Source organism: Zalophus californianus, chromosome 4 (genome assembly GCF_009762305.2).
Source record: "Zalophus californianus isolate mZalCal1 chromosome 4, mZalCal1.pri.v2, whole genome shotgun sequence".
Taxonomy (NCBI): domain Eukaryota; kingdom Metazoa; phylum Chordata; class Mammalia; order Carnivora; family Otariidae; genus Zalophus; species Zalophus californianus.
The window spans coordinates 77,274,454-77,289,165 of NC_045598.1; the positions used below are offsets into that span (position 1 = coordinate 77,274,454).

At 40.2% G+C, this 14,712-nt stretch overlaps 1 protein-coding gene across 1 annotated transcript in view; it reads left to right on the top strand.

Annotated features, from left to right (window-relative positions):
* The first annotated feature begins 6,499 nt into the window (after positions 1 to 6,499).
* Positions 6,500 to 14,712, top strand: part of EPHX4 (epoxide hydrolase 4) — a 41,489-nt gene continuing 33,276 nt past the window's right edge. Inside the window, exons 1-2 of the mRNA XM_027623994.1 lie at positions 6,500 to 6,831; positions 9,073 to 9,158. Coding sequence (XP_027479795.1) covers positions 6,601 to 6,831; positions 9,073 to 9,158 — 317 coding nt within the window. The 5' untranslated portion in view covers positions 6,500 to 6,600. The remainder of the gene's footprint in view (positions 6,832 to 9,072; positions 9,159 to 14,712) is intronic.

A 14,712-nucleotide genomic window follows, 5' to 3' on the forward strand; every position in this document is an offset into this window, starting at 1 on the left:
GTTTATGGCAACCCCGAGCTGAAAGCCCGCGCCTCGGCTCCGTCTCTGCAGCCGGCTTCCCTGCTCCGATACCCGGGAGCTCTGCCGCACTCAGGCACCCCCGGTCTTTCTGTGACCCCGACGGTCCTGAGACCACACTGTCCCGCGAGGGTTCCACCCCCCACTTAGCCACTGGAGCGACGTCCCTCCGCCGAGCCGACTTCTAAAAGTTCCGATTTTGTGCTCCGCGGCTCTATCACTTGCCAGAAGCGGCCAACGGAGGCCCCCCTCCAGGCTGTCAATCCTCCCAAACGTCTCCTCTGATTCACTTCTCCGCACGTCCTACCTTCCAGAAAGTGGTCGCTCTTCTGTTCAGAGAGTTGTTGCTATTCTTTTCTTCAATCTCCTGTTGAGTGTGTAGGTGTTCAGAATGATTTGATCCCTATTCAGCTGAATTCCTGAGACCAGACGAAATCCAGGTCTCCTACTCCTCGGCCATCTTGCTTCTCCTCCAAATTCACAACATTTCTTAAATTAGTCTGAGGGCTGAGACAAATGCATCAAAGGAGAGAGAGGACATAAGTACTGGCTTACCTGAGGCAGATGTCACCAAATGCTATATAATCTGGTAACAAAAACAAACAAGAAAACAAAATCATCTAAAAGTAAAAAATTCCTAAAGGCTGGGTGTGGGCTAGTTCAGAATATAGAACCGCTGACAGCACAAGAGAAATTTGCAACAACTTGCTGATTCTTCTTCTCTGTAGACCTCATCAGTACTTACAAGAAGGATCTGGGGGGAGGATGAGGTTCTGAGAAAGCAATCCTCCTGATGCAGGCCTGGAAGAGAATAGCACCAGACATAGGAAAAGCACAAAGGCTTCTCCAGATCCTTCTCTGTCTTCCTTAAGGAATATAAGCCTTAAGCTTCTGGTTGAAGAAGAGCAAAATCTGTCGCCTAACTAGGGCACTGATGAAGACCTATTGCAGCTGGGGTGGCGGGGGGGAAGAAAACAGAAATAAACCCTCTAATGTAGGACAAGGGCAGGAAATACATCATGGGTCCAGACCATTAGAGAGTCCCTGTCACTGGGGACAGGAAAGGATCATTGAGAAGATCCCACCCTCATATCCAAGATACCCTGATATCCTGATATCCTGATATCCATCCTGCCTGCCTGTGAGGCTAAATTAGGACAGCAGAGAATGCCCCTCTACCTCCTGCCCTTCCTACCACCAGGGTAATAAGCATTCAGTAACGAAAGCAGTCTACTACTATCAGAGAGGTAAAAGCATGGAGAGAGACCATCTCTGTATTACTTATCACTAAGCATAAATAAAGACTTAAAGATGAGCATGTAGCAAAACAAACAAAAGCTGAAAGAATTTATTATCAGCAGACCTATTCTACAAGAAAGCCTAAAGGAAGTTCTCTGGTAGAAGGAATATGACACCAAACAGAAACTTATATCTATATAATGAATGAAGAACACTGAGAATGGCATAACTGGAAGTAATTATAAAATTCATTTTATCTTATTTATAAATGCCCCCAAATATAACTGTCTAAAGCAGAAATAGTAGCATTGATAGATCCAAAAGAAAGAAAGAAAGAAAGAAAGAAAGAAAGAAAGAAAGAAAGAAAGAAAGAAAGAAAGAAAGAAAGAAAGAAAAAGAAAGAAATCCATCATTACAGATTTTAACATTCTTCTCTCAGCAATTGATAGAACAAGTAGACAGATAATCAGTAAGGTTCCTAATAGTCCTGAACAGCATTGCCAACCAATTTACCTAATTAACATTTATGCTACACTCCAGGTAACAACTTTTCAAATACAGTTGAAACATTCACCAAAATAGACCATATTCAGAGACATAAAGCAAACCTTGACAAATTTAAAAGAACAGGTAGTTTTGAAGGTAAACTCTTGGAACATACCGTATTTAAACCAGAAATTAACAACAAAAAGATCGTCTGCAAAATCGTCCAAAATATTTGGAAATTAAGCCATAAATTCAATGACTTAAGTGAAATGCATAAAATTCTTAAGAGACACAAACTGGCAAAGAAAAAGCAGATCACCTGAATAGTCCTATAACTTTTAAATAGATTGCATTATATTTTATTTTAAGATTTTATTTATTTATGTATTTGTCAGAGAGAGAGAGAGAAAGAGAGCACGCACAAGCAGGGGGAGTGGCAGGCAGAGGGAGAAGCAGGCTCCCCGCTGAGCAAGGAGCCTGACATGGGACTCAATCCCAGGACCCTGGGATCATGACCTGAGCCGAAGGCAGACACTTAACTGGCTAAGCCACCCAGGCATCACCGATTCAATTACATTTTAAAACCTTAAAAAAAAAAATTAAAAAAACAACTTGAGACCTAGATGGCTTTTTTGGAGAATTCTACCAAACATTTAAAGAAGAAATAATATCAGTTTTATATAAATTCTTCCAGAATATATAAAAAATAAGAAATATAGATGCAAAAATCATCAACCAAATATTAACAAGTTGATTTCAGCAATATATAAAAAAAATATAGTACTTCATGACCAAGTAGGGTTTAATCTGGGGACGAAAGTCTGGTTCAACATTCAAAAAATGTTATATGTAGAGACTCTTAACTATAGGAAACAAACTGAGGGTTGCTGGAGGGGAGTTTGGTAGGGGGAATGGGGTAACTGGGTGATGGGCATTAAGGAGGGCACTTGATGTAATGAGTACTGGGTGTTATATGCAACTGATGAATCACTAAATTCTACCTCTAAACTAATAATACACTATAGGTTAATTAAATTGAATTTAAATAAAAAATTTAAATTTTTTAAAAGATTTTATTTATTTATTTGACAGAGAGAGACACAGCGAGAGAGGGAACACAAGCAGGGGGAGTGGAAGAGGGAGAAGCAGGCTTCCCACTGAGCAAGGGAGCCCAATGCGGTGCTCAGTCCCAGGACCCTGGATCATAACGTGAGCCAAAGGCCTATGCTTAACGAATGAGCTACCCAGGTGCCCCCAAAATGTAAAAATTTTATATGTAATTAGCTATATTAAAAGATTAAAGAGGAAAAATTGTGATTATCTCAAGAGAAGCAAATGCCCTTTGACAAAATTCAACCTCCATTTATGAAAAAAAACTCTCAGAAACTAGAAATAGAAAAGAACTTCCTCAACATGTTAAATGGCATCTTTAGCTAATATTATGTTTAATAGTGAAAGATGAATGTTTTCCCCTGAAGATCAGGAATAAGGTAAAGATGTCCATTCTCACTACTCCTATTCATTATTTCTTGTACTGGCGGTCCTAGCCAGTGCAATATGGTGAGAAGAAGAAATAAAAGGCAAATATGTAGGAAGGAAGAAATAAAACTGTCTCTATTCATAGATGACACAGTTATCCATAAAAAATCCCAAAGACTCTTTCAGAAAGCTACTAGAACTAGTAAGTGAGTTTATCAAGGTCTCAGAATCCAAGACAAAAAAAACCCAAAATCATGTTTCTTTATACTAGTAATAAGCAACTGGAAATTGAAAAAAGTAGTATTAACAATAATATATAAAAAAGAAATACTTAGGTCTAAATATTACAAAATATATGCAATATTTGTATGTTTTAAACAGTGAAAGATATCAAAGAAGATCTAAATAAATGAAGTGATATATCATGTTCATGGATTGAGCAAAATACTGTTAAAATATCAGTTTTCTCCAAAATGATTAATTTTTGCCTAAAATGACAAACTAATACTAAATTTTTTTTGAAAAGGTAAGTAAGCAGAATAGGCAAAACAATTTTTATAAAGAAGAACAAAGTCTAAGGACTCATTCTACCTGAATTCTAGGCCTACTATACTACTTTCAAAAGTCATGACAAGTGCGGTATTGAAGAAAATATAGCCATATGGATCAATGAAACAGACTAAAGACTTAGAAATAGTCCCGTACGTCCAAGTGATTTTCAGCAAAGGTGCAAAAGCAATTCAACAGAGAAAGAACATTCTTTTCAACAAATGGTGCCAAAACAATTATATATCCACATGCAAAACATAAATGTTAATCCATACTTTGTACCCTATACAAAAATTAACTCAAAATGGATCATAGACTTGGTAACTTGAAAAATTAAAAATAGAATTACCATATGATCCAGTAATTGCACTTACCAGGTATTTACCCAAAGAATACAAAAACACTAATTCAAATATGTACCCCTATGCTTATTGCAACATTATTTATAATAGCCAAATTATGGAAACAGTCCAAATGTCCATCTGTAGATGAATGGATAAATACGTCACACACACACACACACACACACACACACACACACACACACACACACACACAGAGGAATATTACTCAGCCATAAAAAAGAATGAAATCTTACCATTTGCAACAACATGGATGGATCTAGGGGGTATAATGCTAAGCAAATAAGTTAGAGAAAGACAGATACCATCTGATTCCACTCACATGTGGAATTTAAGAAACAAAACAAATGAACAAATAAAAAAAGAGACACACCAAAAAAAGAGACTTTTAGCTATAGAGAACAAACTGATGGTTACCAGAGGGGAGGTAGGTGGGGGATGGGTGAAATAGATGATGGGAATTAAGAGTACACCTATCCTGATGAGCACTGAGTAATATATAGAATTGTTGAATCACTCTATTGTATACCTGAAACTAATATAAAATTGTATGTTAACTATACTGGAATTAAAATTTTAAAAATAATAAAATAAAACTTGGGGAAAGTTGAAGAAAAATGGTTTGCAGATCTAAATATAAAAAATAAAAACATAAAACTTCTAGAAGAAAACATAAGGGAAAGAAATCCTGCTGACCTTGAGTTATGAAAAGATTTCTTACATTAAAGGCCAAAAGTACCATCCATAAAAGAAATAAAAGTGATACATGAGATGGCATCAAAATTAAGAAACTCGGGGCCGGGGGCATCTGGCTGGTTCAATGCATAGAGCATGTGACTCTTGATCTAGGGGTTGTGAGTTCAAACCCCACATTAGGTGTGGAGCCTACTTAAAAAGAATAAATAAATAGATAGATAGATAATTTTTTTTTTAATTAAGAAATTCTGCTCTTCAAAAGTCTCTGTTATAGGAATGAAAAGACACAGTCTGGGAAAATGTTTGCAAATCTCATGATGTATGATAAAGGATTTGTATCCAAAATATATAGAGAACTCTTGAATTCAATAGTAGGAAAACAAACAACACAATTTTTAAAAATGTATAAAAGATTTTAACAGACACTTTGTCAAAGAATATATTTGATGGCATTCAAGTACATAAAGATGCCCACACATTATTAGTCACTAGGGAAATGTAAATTAAAATCTCAATGAGATACTACACATGCAAAACATAAATGTTAATCCTACTTTGTACCCTATACACACCTTAGAATTGCCAAAATTAGAAAGATTTTTTTGACAATACCAAGTTCTTGCAAGACTATAACCCAACCATAATTCTCACACATAGCTGGTATGTAATCGAATCCAGCCACTTTGGAAGCCAGTTTGGCAGTTTCTCATAAAGTTAAATGCAACTTACCACCTGACCCAGCAATCCCACTTATAAGTACTTACCCAGGTGAAAGGAAAACTTATGTTCACACAAAAACTTCACATGAGTGTTTATAGTGGCTTTATTCATAATCACAAAGTGGAAAAAACTCAAACGTCCTTTAACTAGGAAATGGATAAACAATACGACACATTTGTTCAATGAAAACTAACAAGCAATAAAGAAGAAACAGTATATGTAACAGCATAGCTGAATCTCAGATGCATTACACTAAATGAAAAGAAGCCAAAAATAAAAGGTTACATATTATATGATTCCATTTATATAAGAGTCTTGCAAAGGAAAGACTTACAGGGATAGAAAACAGACCAGGGCTTTCCAGAGGCTTGCCTTTAGAACCAGAGAGGCCTGGCTGGGCTGATAACCACTCTGAACTGGCTGGGCTGATACCACTCTGAATCTTGTTGGAGAATATCAGCACCGTCAGAAGAATGTTAGGAATGAATAAAGTAATAATAGCCGTCATATACTATGAAAACCGTCGTTCACTGCCTCTCTTCCCCGCGCGCCATAATTCTATGATCCAGAAAAAGGCCTAATGAAATTGCACCAGTTGACTGGGCAATGAGAGGACTTGAACACTGGTCAAAGTAAGAGCGGCGCTTTCTTCTGCGCCAGGATGATTTGGGAAAGACTCCCCTTCATCTTCCCCACAGTTGAGCGGTTTAGAACTGGGATCACACTCTGCGGAGGAAGGCCGGTCCCCAGCCTCGCCCAGGCCGGGACGGAACCCGCAGCGCAGGGGGTCTGCCCCGCGGCGCTCCCGGGCAGGGCGCAGCGGCCCCGGAGCGCGCACCGTGAGTGCGGGCGCCCGCGGCTGGGCCACCGGACGCCAGCCGAGCGCATCTGCCCCGGGGGCCCGCGGGGAGGCGCGCGCGAAGCCGGCTCCCGCGGACCGGCTGGCGGGCCTGGCGCGGCGCCGCGCTGGCTGTCTCGCTCCGCAGCCGGAGCTAGCGCCGCTTCTCCCGCGTCCCCGAACGGCAGCGGGCCCCGCCGCCGGCCCCGCCCGATGGCGAGGCTGCGGGATTGCCTGCTCCGCCTGACGGTCACGATCCGGTCCCTGCTCTTCTGGTCCCTGGTCTACTGCTACTGCGGGCTCTGCGCCTCCGTCTACCTGCTCAAACTTTTGTGGAGCATCGGCAAGGGACCCGCGCAGACCTTCCGGAGGGTCGCCCGGGAACACCCTCCCGCGTGTTTGAACGACCCCTCTTTGGGTACCCACTGCTACGTGCGGATCAAGGTGAAGGCCGGCGTGGGCCCGGCGGTATCGGGAGGGAACGTGACGGCCGTGAGGGCAGAGAGCGCTGGGCTGCTCCTTCCATGACGCCCAGCGTCCCCTAGTGTTCCTGGGGCTCGCAAAGAGCGCGCGGCGGGGACAGGGAAGATGCCAGGGGGAGGCAAGGCAAGGGGGGGCGAGGTGTGGCGGGAGAGGGGTCGAGACCGTGTGTGTGTGTGTGTGTGTGTGTGTGTGTGTGTGTGTGAGAGAGAGAGAGAGAGAGACAGAGACAGAGAGACAGAGAGACAGAGAATAGGTTATGAGGAGGTTCTCTCATCAGGGTCCTATATATATATTACTGTCCCCCTCCTGCTCCACCACAACAACCCAGAATAATTCTGCTCTCTCTAAGGGAAGGCTGTCTCCTGTCACCTTTTTGCCCTTTAGAGCTCAGATCAGCTGTAGGGAATTGTTCCTGGTCATGCCCTACTGTCTCATGAGGCTGTCCTTGCTTAAATTTTAGAGATTGGAAGAGTAAATAGAACAAGTCATTGGAAATAGGACTTTATTCAGAGTAGCAGAATGGAGCATGCAGAGATGACCTAACCAGCATGAAACAATAAATAAATGGTGTTATGTTTGTGAGCAAGGAAGCAGACTTATGAAGTCAGAGACCAAAGGAATGGAATAAAAAGTAAATGTCAACCATGCATTCAGACTAGAACTGTTCATGCTTGTCCCAAGCCTCCTGGCAGCCCATGGATATTCCATTTCCTGAGGCTCCAGGTGGTGAAGGGATATGACCCTTCAGGATGCACCCTGCAGTCTGACTCACAGGCCTTTCAAAACTAGCCTCACATGAGGGGATATTTATGTCACCAAAGTGCAGGATTCCTATTAGGAGCTAGATGGTCCAACTGCTAGAGTTCAAAAGAGCAAGGGCACATTTTTCTTACCCTTATTCAGCCTGGGGTTGGTATGAGAATGAAATGAATCGATATTTGTAAAACAAACAGACAAACCCAAATAAACAAAAACTTAGAACAGTGCCTAGTACATAGTAAGTGCAATTAATTATTTGTTCACTAAGTCCAATCAAGTGGCCAAGACTCATCACCAATAAAAGAAGTTATTGAACTTCTAGAAAGGCATTCTGCAGTTGAGGGCAAAGTCGGATTTGTTATCTTAGTCCAACCTGAGGAGAAGCAGTGAAAAAGAGTCATCTGGAATTCCTCATAATGCTTTTCCTCTTAATCTGGCTACCTAAAGAGTTTCCCCAGCGACAGAACCAAGGAGTGGAAAGAACATTGTCCTGTAAGGTAGGACAGAATGGGGTTCTGGTCACAGCCCTGCTCCCAACCACCTTTATGACCCATGTTAATATCTTTGGACTTTAGTTTCCAAATCTGTAAAAATGATGGGGTTGAATTAAATGACCTTGTAAGATTTTTTTTCACATCTGGAAACCCTCTTGCTTGGGTTACCTGATATAAAATTCTGTCTCTGTGCTCATCTTTTGGTTCTTGGTTTCTTTCTTCACTTCTTTGTGAATTTTTGTTTTCCTTTCTTGCTTTTTTTCTCCATTTTCTTCTTTTCAGTTTGCTTTTTGTTTGCTGTATTCTTGTCTCATTCCCATGCCTTTTATTTTCCTTGGGCAGTCTTGTCTCCCACATGCAGAGAGAAGTCTTGAGCACTCAGAGAATTCTGCTGTTAGAAATACATTGACATGACACGAGGAGCAGGAAGCAAGGGGAGCTGTACATGCAACTCTCAAAATAATAATGTGGGAAGGAGAGAACTAAAAATAAGGAAAGGAGGTGTGAATTATATAACTGATGGCACAGCTCTTGACGGGCAAGCTGAGAAAAGTACATGACTAGGAGGTAAACATGGCAGGAATATAAATTCAGATCAGAATTATTTACATGTCCTTTGGAATTTGAATGAGATGAAATGTGACACATCAGTAAGATGAAAGTCACAAATTGTGACATTGTTCCAGAAGCTTGTAACATATAAATTGACCTTGTAGGTAGAACAAGAAGGGAAGGTACTATAAAGGGAATGTCAACAAAAGTAAATCTAATTTACTCTATTAATAAATCATGGAGTTTTTTTTCTTTTTGAAATTTAATAATATTTATTTTATTTCTTGATATTAAAAATAATGCAAGTGAACTTTTTCTTTAATGAAATGGAAATACTAAATGCACTACTTTTGGCAAAATATCACTAAAATTCCATGCCCTCTATTTTGTACTGCAGGATTCGGGGTTAAGATTTCATTATGTTGCTGCTGGTGAAAGAGGCAAACCACTTATGCTGCTGCTTCACGGATTTCCAGAATTCTGGTAAACTTACCAACCAACTTTTTCTTTTGCAGTAAGGACTTGGCTAATCACAGTGTCATTTTCTTGTTAAGACTTTTAATCGACCTTACTTTATGGTCTCTTACCCAGTTATCCTTCCTGAATGCTCCTGAATCACAGGGATGGTTTTCCCTCTATTCTAAAAAATGTGCATGGTACCAGGCTAATTTCCTTCCCTTCCCTCCCTCCCTTCCTTCCTCCCTCCCTTCCTTCCTTCCTTCCTTTCTTCCTTCCTTCCTTCCTTCCTCTTTCTCTCTTTCTTTGTGAAAAATTAAAAGAAGTATTGTTTAGTGTTTCAAATTTCTGAACTAGCTACAAAACAGTTTTTATAGTATCTACTGTGGACAATGTGCCACATTGGGCAGGGCAAGGAGATTGAAAAGAAACCAAAGGTAGAGTGCCTAGTATCTGGAAGGTCTGAGAGAAGCCTCAGGTGAGGGGAAAGTGGAGAAAGAAGAGGACTCTTGGAAACTGAGGGTGAACTACCTCCTATGCATGTAGCAACAGGCTCATATGAATGCAGGATAAATTAAGGACCTAAATATTTCACATTAGGAAGAAACCTATAACCAAAAATATACAGTTGCTAGTTACCTAGGAGAAAATGTTCTGTTCTCCTTTGAACCTCACAGAGCCAAATAAGTACAGATGAAAACAACATATGATTAAACTTTTAAAAAATGAGTTTCTTTTTAAAAGATGCTACATATGGTGGTGAAAGATAACCGGGCTTTTGATAACACAGGGCTATGATCTTGAGACAGTCCATGAACTAAATGCAAAGAAATGGATGAAAAATAATCATATCCTCTGAGCTGACTGAAAGGCAGAATATGTTGTATCTTTTGAAAGGTCTGGGATGATGCCCTGTCCCCAAATTTCTCCCTTATTATCACTCTTAACACCTAGAATTTCACCATTACGTATTCTGCACCTCCTTCACAGTTTTAAAGATTTTGTGTTATCCAGAGTCCTGACTTAAAATGCATCTAGCTCTCAAAGAGATCTGACCCTAATACACTTTAGTTAATACGTTATCAGTGAGAGAGACTTCATTAATAAATACATTGAGAATGCTAGTGCATGAGGAAGTATTAGGTATTGAGGAAAAGAATGTAGTGTGGCAAAACCCCATGTACCTCATCATTTTTCCAGAGCAAAAAGTCTATAGATGTCTTTTTCTGAGATTTTTCCCCTCATGAAGATTTTTCTCCCCCTGTATTCGCCTACATGAATAAACATAAGTCGTTTTCATGTTAAACTTTTATCTGTTCTTCCATCTGGAGACAACTTAATTAGGTGGTAAACAGCCCAGTACAATTCAAGCATATGTATGTAGACTCGTTTAGTGGAGTGCTTGACATGATTGGCTCACAATAAAATCTAAGTCTGAAGCTTTAGTCAAATCTGCATAAAGTAACATAGGCGGTGAATTCTGGCTTAATCACTTACTCTGCAGGATCCTGCACAATCTTCTGCAATAATCTTGCAGAGTTGTTGTGAAGATAAAGAGAGTCAAAATATGCAGAAGGCCTTTCACATAGCCCCAGTGAATACTCAATAAATGTTCATTTTCTTCATTCCCATTCACTCAGTGTGGAGAGCCCTGCGCCAGCACTAGCATCCGCCATGCATTTATTAATAAAGTCCCTTTCCCTGATGAAGTATTAACTAAAGTGCACTGAGATCATACCTCTTTGAGAGCTAGCTGCATTTTAAATCAGGACTTTGGATAATACAAAATCTTTAAAACTCTAAAGGAGGTGAAGAGTATGCAATAGTGGAATTCTAGTTTGAAGAGTGAGAGTAACAGAGACGTTTGGAGACAGGCGATTGTCCCAGACCGGTGAAAAACTAATTTTCTGAATGCTGCAGCTGGTGCTAGTTAACGTTTACGGACCATCCACTGTGTGCCAGGCACTCTTCTAAGTGTTTTACTAACATCTCATGTAAACCTCACAGCTGCCCTTCTGAAATTGGCGCGGTCAAAAAGTAAGGCACACCTCACTTTTGAGCCTCAGAGCTGCCCTCTTCTGCTTGTCCTCAGGACATAGGAATGATAATCATCTGATATCAAGCAGTGCTTTTCACCCTTCAAATTTCACACCTTATAGAACCATTCAAGAGGGTGTTAAAAGTTAGCTAACCATGCAAGAACACCTCACTCTAACATTCTGGACCATCATTCTAAATAAAATTCATGATATGTTGCCGTGGTGGTGGGGGGGTTGATATTTAACTTTTTAGAAAGAAAAGATTTAAAAGCTATTCTGTCACCACCTCATATCAACCCCAGTACTTGTCCATGCTCTTTTCTCTCCTGAAACTTCACTTCTTTACATGTGGAACAGTCTACCAGGAAGATAAACATAAACTACAACCTCTTCAGCCAACTGGTAATTGTTTTGAAGAAACAGCAAATAACAATGATACCCTTTTGATAGAGGACAATTGGTGCTTTCTGTCATATTTAAGAATGATACCTTTGTACATTTTTCACAGCATTGTCCCTTTATTTACTCTTCATAAGAGCCCTCTGGCAAAATAGAAATGCCTGGTGGTTCTTGTACGTGTCCTCTAATCTCTAGGGGACGGGACAGCCTGGGAGAGGCCCAGCACTGGTCCTTGGACATCAGTCCCATTTGCTCTGGCAAAGTCAAGTCTTGGATGTGTTACTCCAGAAACACCCTTGCCATGACTTAAAGACAACAACAATGAACCCCTCATAGCTCAGTTACGCAGACAGCATATTGAATTCACTAAGCTTTCCTGGCCCTTGATCTGAAAGCTACCCAGGTGTTTAGGGTAAGTCCAAAAGCAACTACATGGAGATTGCTGATAATCAGAAACCTCTGTTTCACTGTCATACCCTAAACCAAGACCTCAGTGTTGAGCCTTTGTCTTTCCTTCCATTCAAACTGCCGCTATTAACTATTAGGAATCTAGTCAATTCCATTCAGGTGCTCCATTCAGGAAAGGGTCAAATAAATCCAGAGTTTAGGACAAAGCTGTTTTGATTAAGCCACTTCCAGTCTCTCTCTTGCTTTCCTCTTTTTTCAAAAGCCCCTTCCCTTGCATTTCTATCTTCTTTAAAAGCCAAAAACAACAAAGCAAGAAACTCTTGTCTGACATTTCAAACCAATTTAAATTTACATTATAAGTATAAATATTATTCCTCTGTTAATCAAGTTTTGTCTAAGTACATATGGAACTATAAGCTTATTTGTAGATCAAGTAGGTCAAGATATTTGATACTGTGAAAACAAAATAATCATCAATTGTTAATGTGTGTAAAAATGATTCTAAACAGAAAAGCACTATACACATGCAATATATTATCTGCACTTATCATCATTACCTAAGAATAGCTGTTGAGAATTGGTGACATTTAATATTAGATATTACATGGAAACAATAAAAATTCTGGGTCTTCTTTCTTAAATCTAAAGGAAACATCAAACAAGATCTGCATCTCTGAGACTGTTAGCTAAATTATCCCAAAATAAAGTTATTTGTCAGGAGATGGTTTTTCTCCCACTCTCTCTCCACCTCAATTTGCATCGCTTTTAAAAATATTTGGAGCTGATGCAGGCAGTTTCTTTGAGTTGTCTTCATCACCAGCTGTATGGAATGCATTCGTCATTACTCAAGTGCTGAGGCAAGGGAGGGCTCTTGGTACACACAGCTGAGCACAGAGGCTGATGACTATGGCCTTTTCTCTTTTGTGAAGGGGAAAAGGATATTCTACATCTGAATGTGGCTATCCTGGTAAACCAGAAGCCCTCTTATGTCAAGAGTAATCACTAGGAAGGGGGTTGGTTTTTTAGAAGTGTCTTCTGCTATTACCAAACGTACCAGAAAAAAAAAAAGGGGGATGAAAATAGCAAGCTTTGTTTCTTTGTAATATTTTTAGGAGTTACTGATTTCTTTTTTTAAGTAGGCTCCATGCCCAACATGGGGTTTGAACCCATGACCCTGAGATCAAGCGTTGCACGCTCTATGGACTGAGTCAGCCAGTTGCCCCTGAGTTACTGATTTTATAATATGTTTCATTTCTGTGTCAAGGGATTCAATTTTGTTTACTATCATATGAATGAAATGCCCATCAGTCTATCCCTGGGGTGATTTCTTTTTCAGCTTAAAGTGTGAATCAAATATGCTTTATTTGTGAATTCTGGGAAGGTTACATTTAAGATTTTTTTTTTGCAATTTATTAAGATAGCAGCTGCCCTATTTCTTAGAAATGTTGAAGATATTGTTTGGCTCCTCTCATGGATGGCAGCAATAGTTGAATTTCTTTGCAAGGCAATTTAAATTATCAATAAGAGAATGAAATATGCAGGTATTATGTTTGCATAATCTCTAATGCAATTTTAAATGTAAAATATTGCAGGATTCTACACGCTACTTTGAGTCAAATTTCTACCTTGAAATCTCTCACTAAATGAGTTCTAAATGAAGACATACTTAAGATATTAGAACAATGCACTTTTTCACAGACATTAACTATAAATTCCCCAACAGGAACTTGGGAACTTCAGTCGTCCTTGCCTCACGGTTTGAACTGGGGCCGAGTTCTGTTGAGCAGCTGGTCCTTCTAGCACTATCAACACTCAGTCCCTCCACTCGTTTGTTTCGCTTATGCAACATATCTTTACTGAGCACCTACACAGTCTAAATATTCTACCAGGCAGTTGAGGGAGCTCCCATTCCAGTGGAAGCACCAGACACACCAGATTGTTATAAAGCACATGCCCAGTCGCCTGAAGAGTGTATGTGCAAATGGGAGAGTAAGAAGGGTCCCAGCCAACCTGCCAGTAAAGGTGGGGGCCTGCGAGGTCTCCTGGAAGTGGAGATGCTCAGCGTGAGGAGTTCAGTGAAGGGGAAAGGGCAGGAATTATGGGGAGTAGGGAAATGGCTGAGAGGGATGATGTTGCAGACAAAGGACATCAGAAGAACAAAGTCAAAAGCAAAAAGCAATATTGCCACTGGATCACTGCAGGGGGCTTCCCTCTGTGTGGGCAGGGTACCATGGACTCAGGACAGACTACCTGGGTTTGAATCCTAGGTCTGCTCTTTGCTAATTCTGTGACCTTTGGCAGGGCAATTAACCTTTTTTGTGCCCCTGAAGGTCAACTGTGGGGATAATAATATAATAATACCTACTTCATAGTTTTGTTTTGCAGATCAACATTACTATATGTGAAGCACTTAGAATTGTGCATGGCATGTACTAAGAAGGATATAACTGCCAGCTTTTTTCATTATATAGCAAATGACTAAGAGTGTAAAGTAATCAGGCTGGAAGTTTGGGCCTTAGTCAAATCTTGGAGGTTTGGTCTGCCACAATGACAAGCTTGAGCTGCATGTTATGAGTATAGGTAGACCTTGTTTTATTGTGCTTCACAGATACTGCATTTTTTGGGTTTTTTTTTTTTCCACAAATTGAAGGTTTGTGGCAACCCCGTGTAGAGCAAGGCTGTTGGAGTCATTTTTCCAACAGGTTTTCTCATTTTGTGTCTCTGTATTTTGGTAA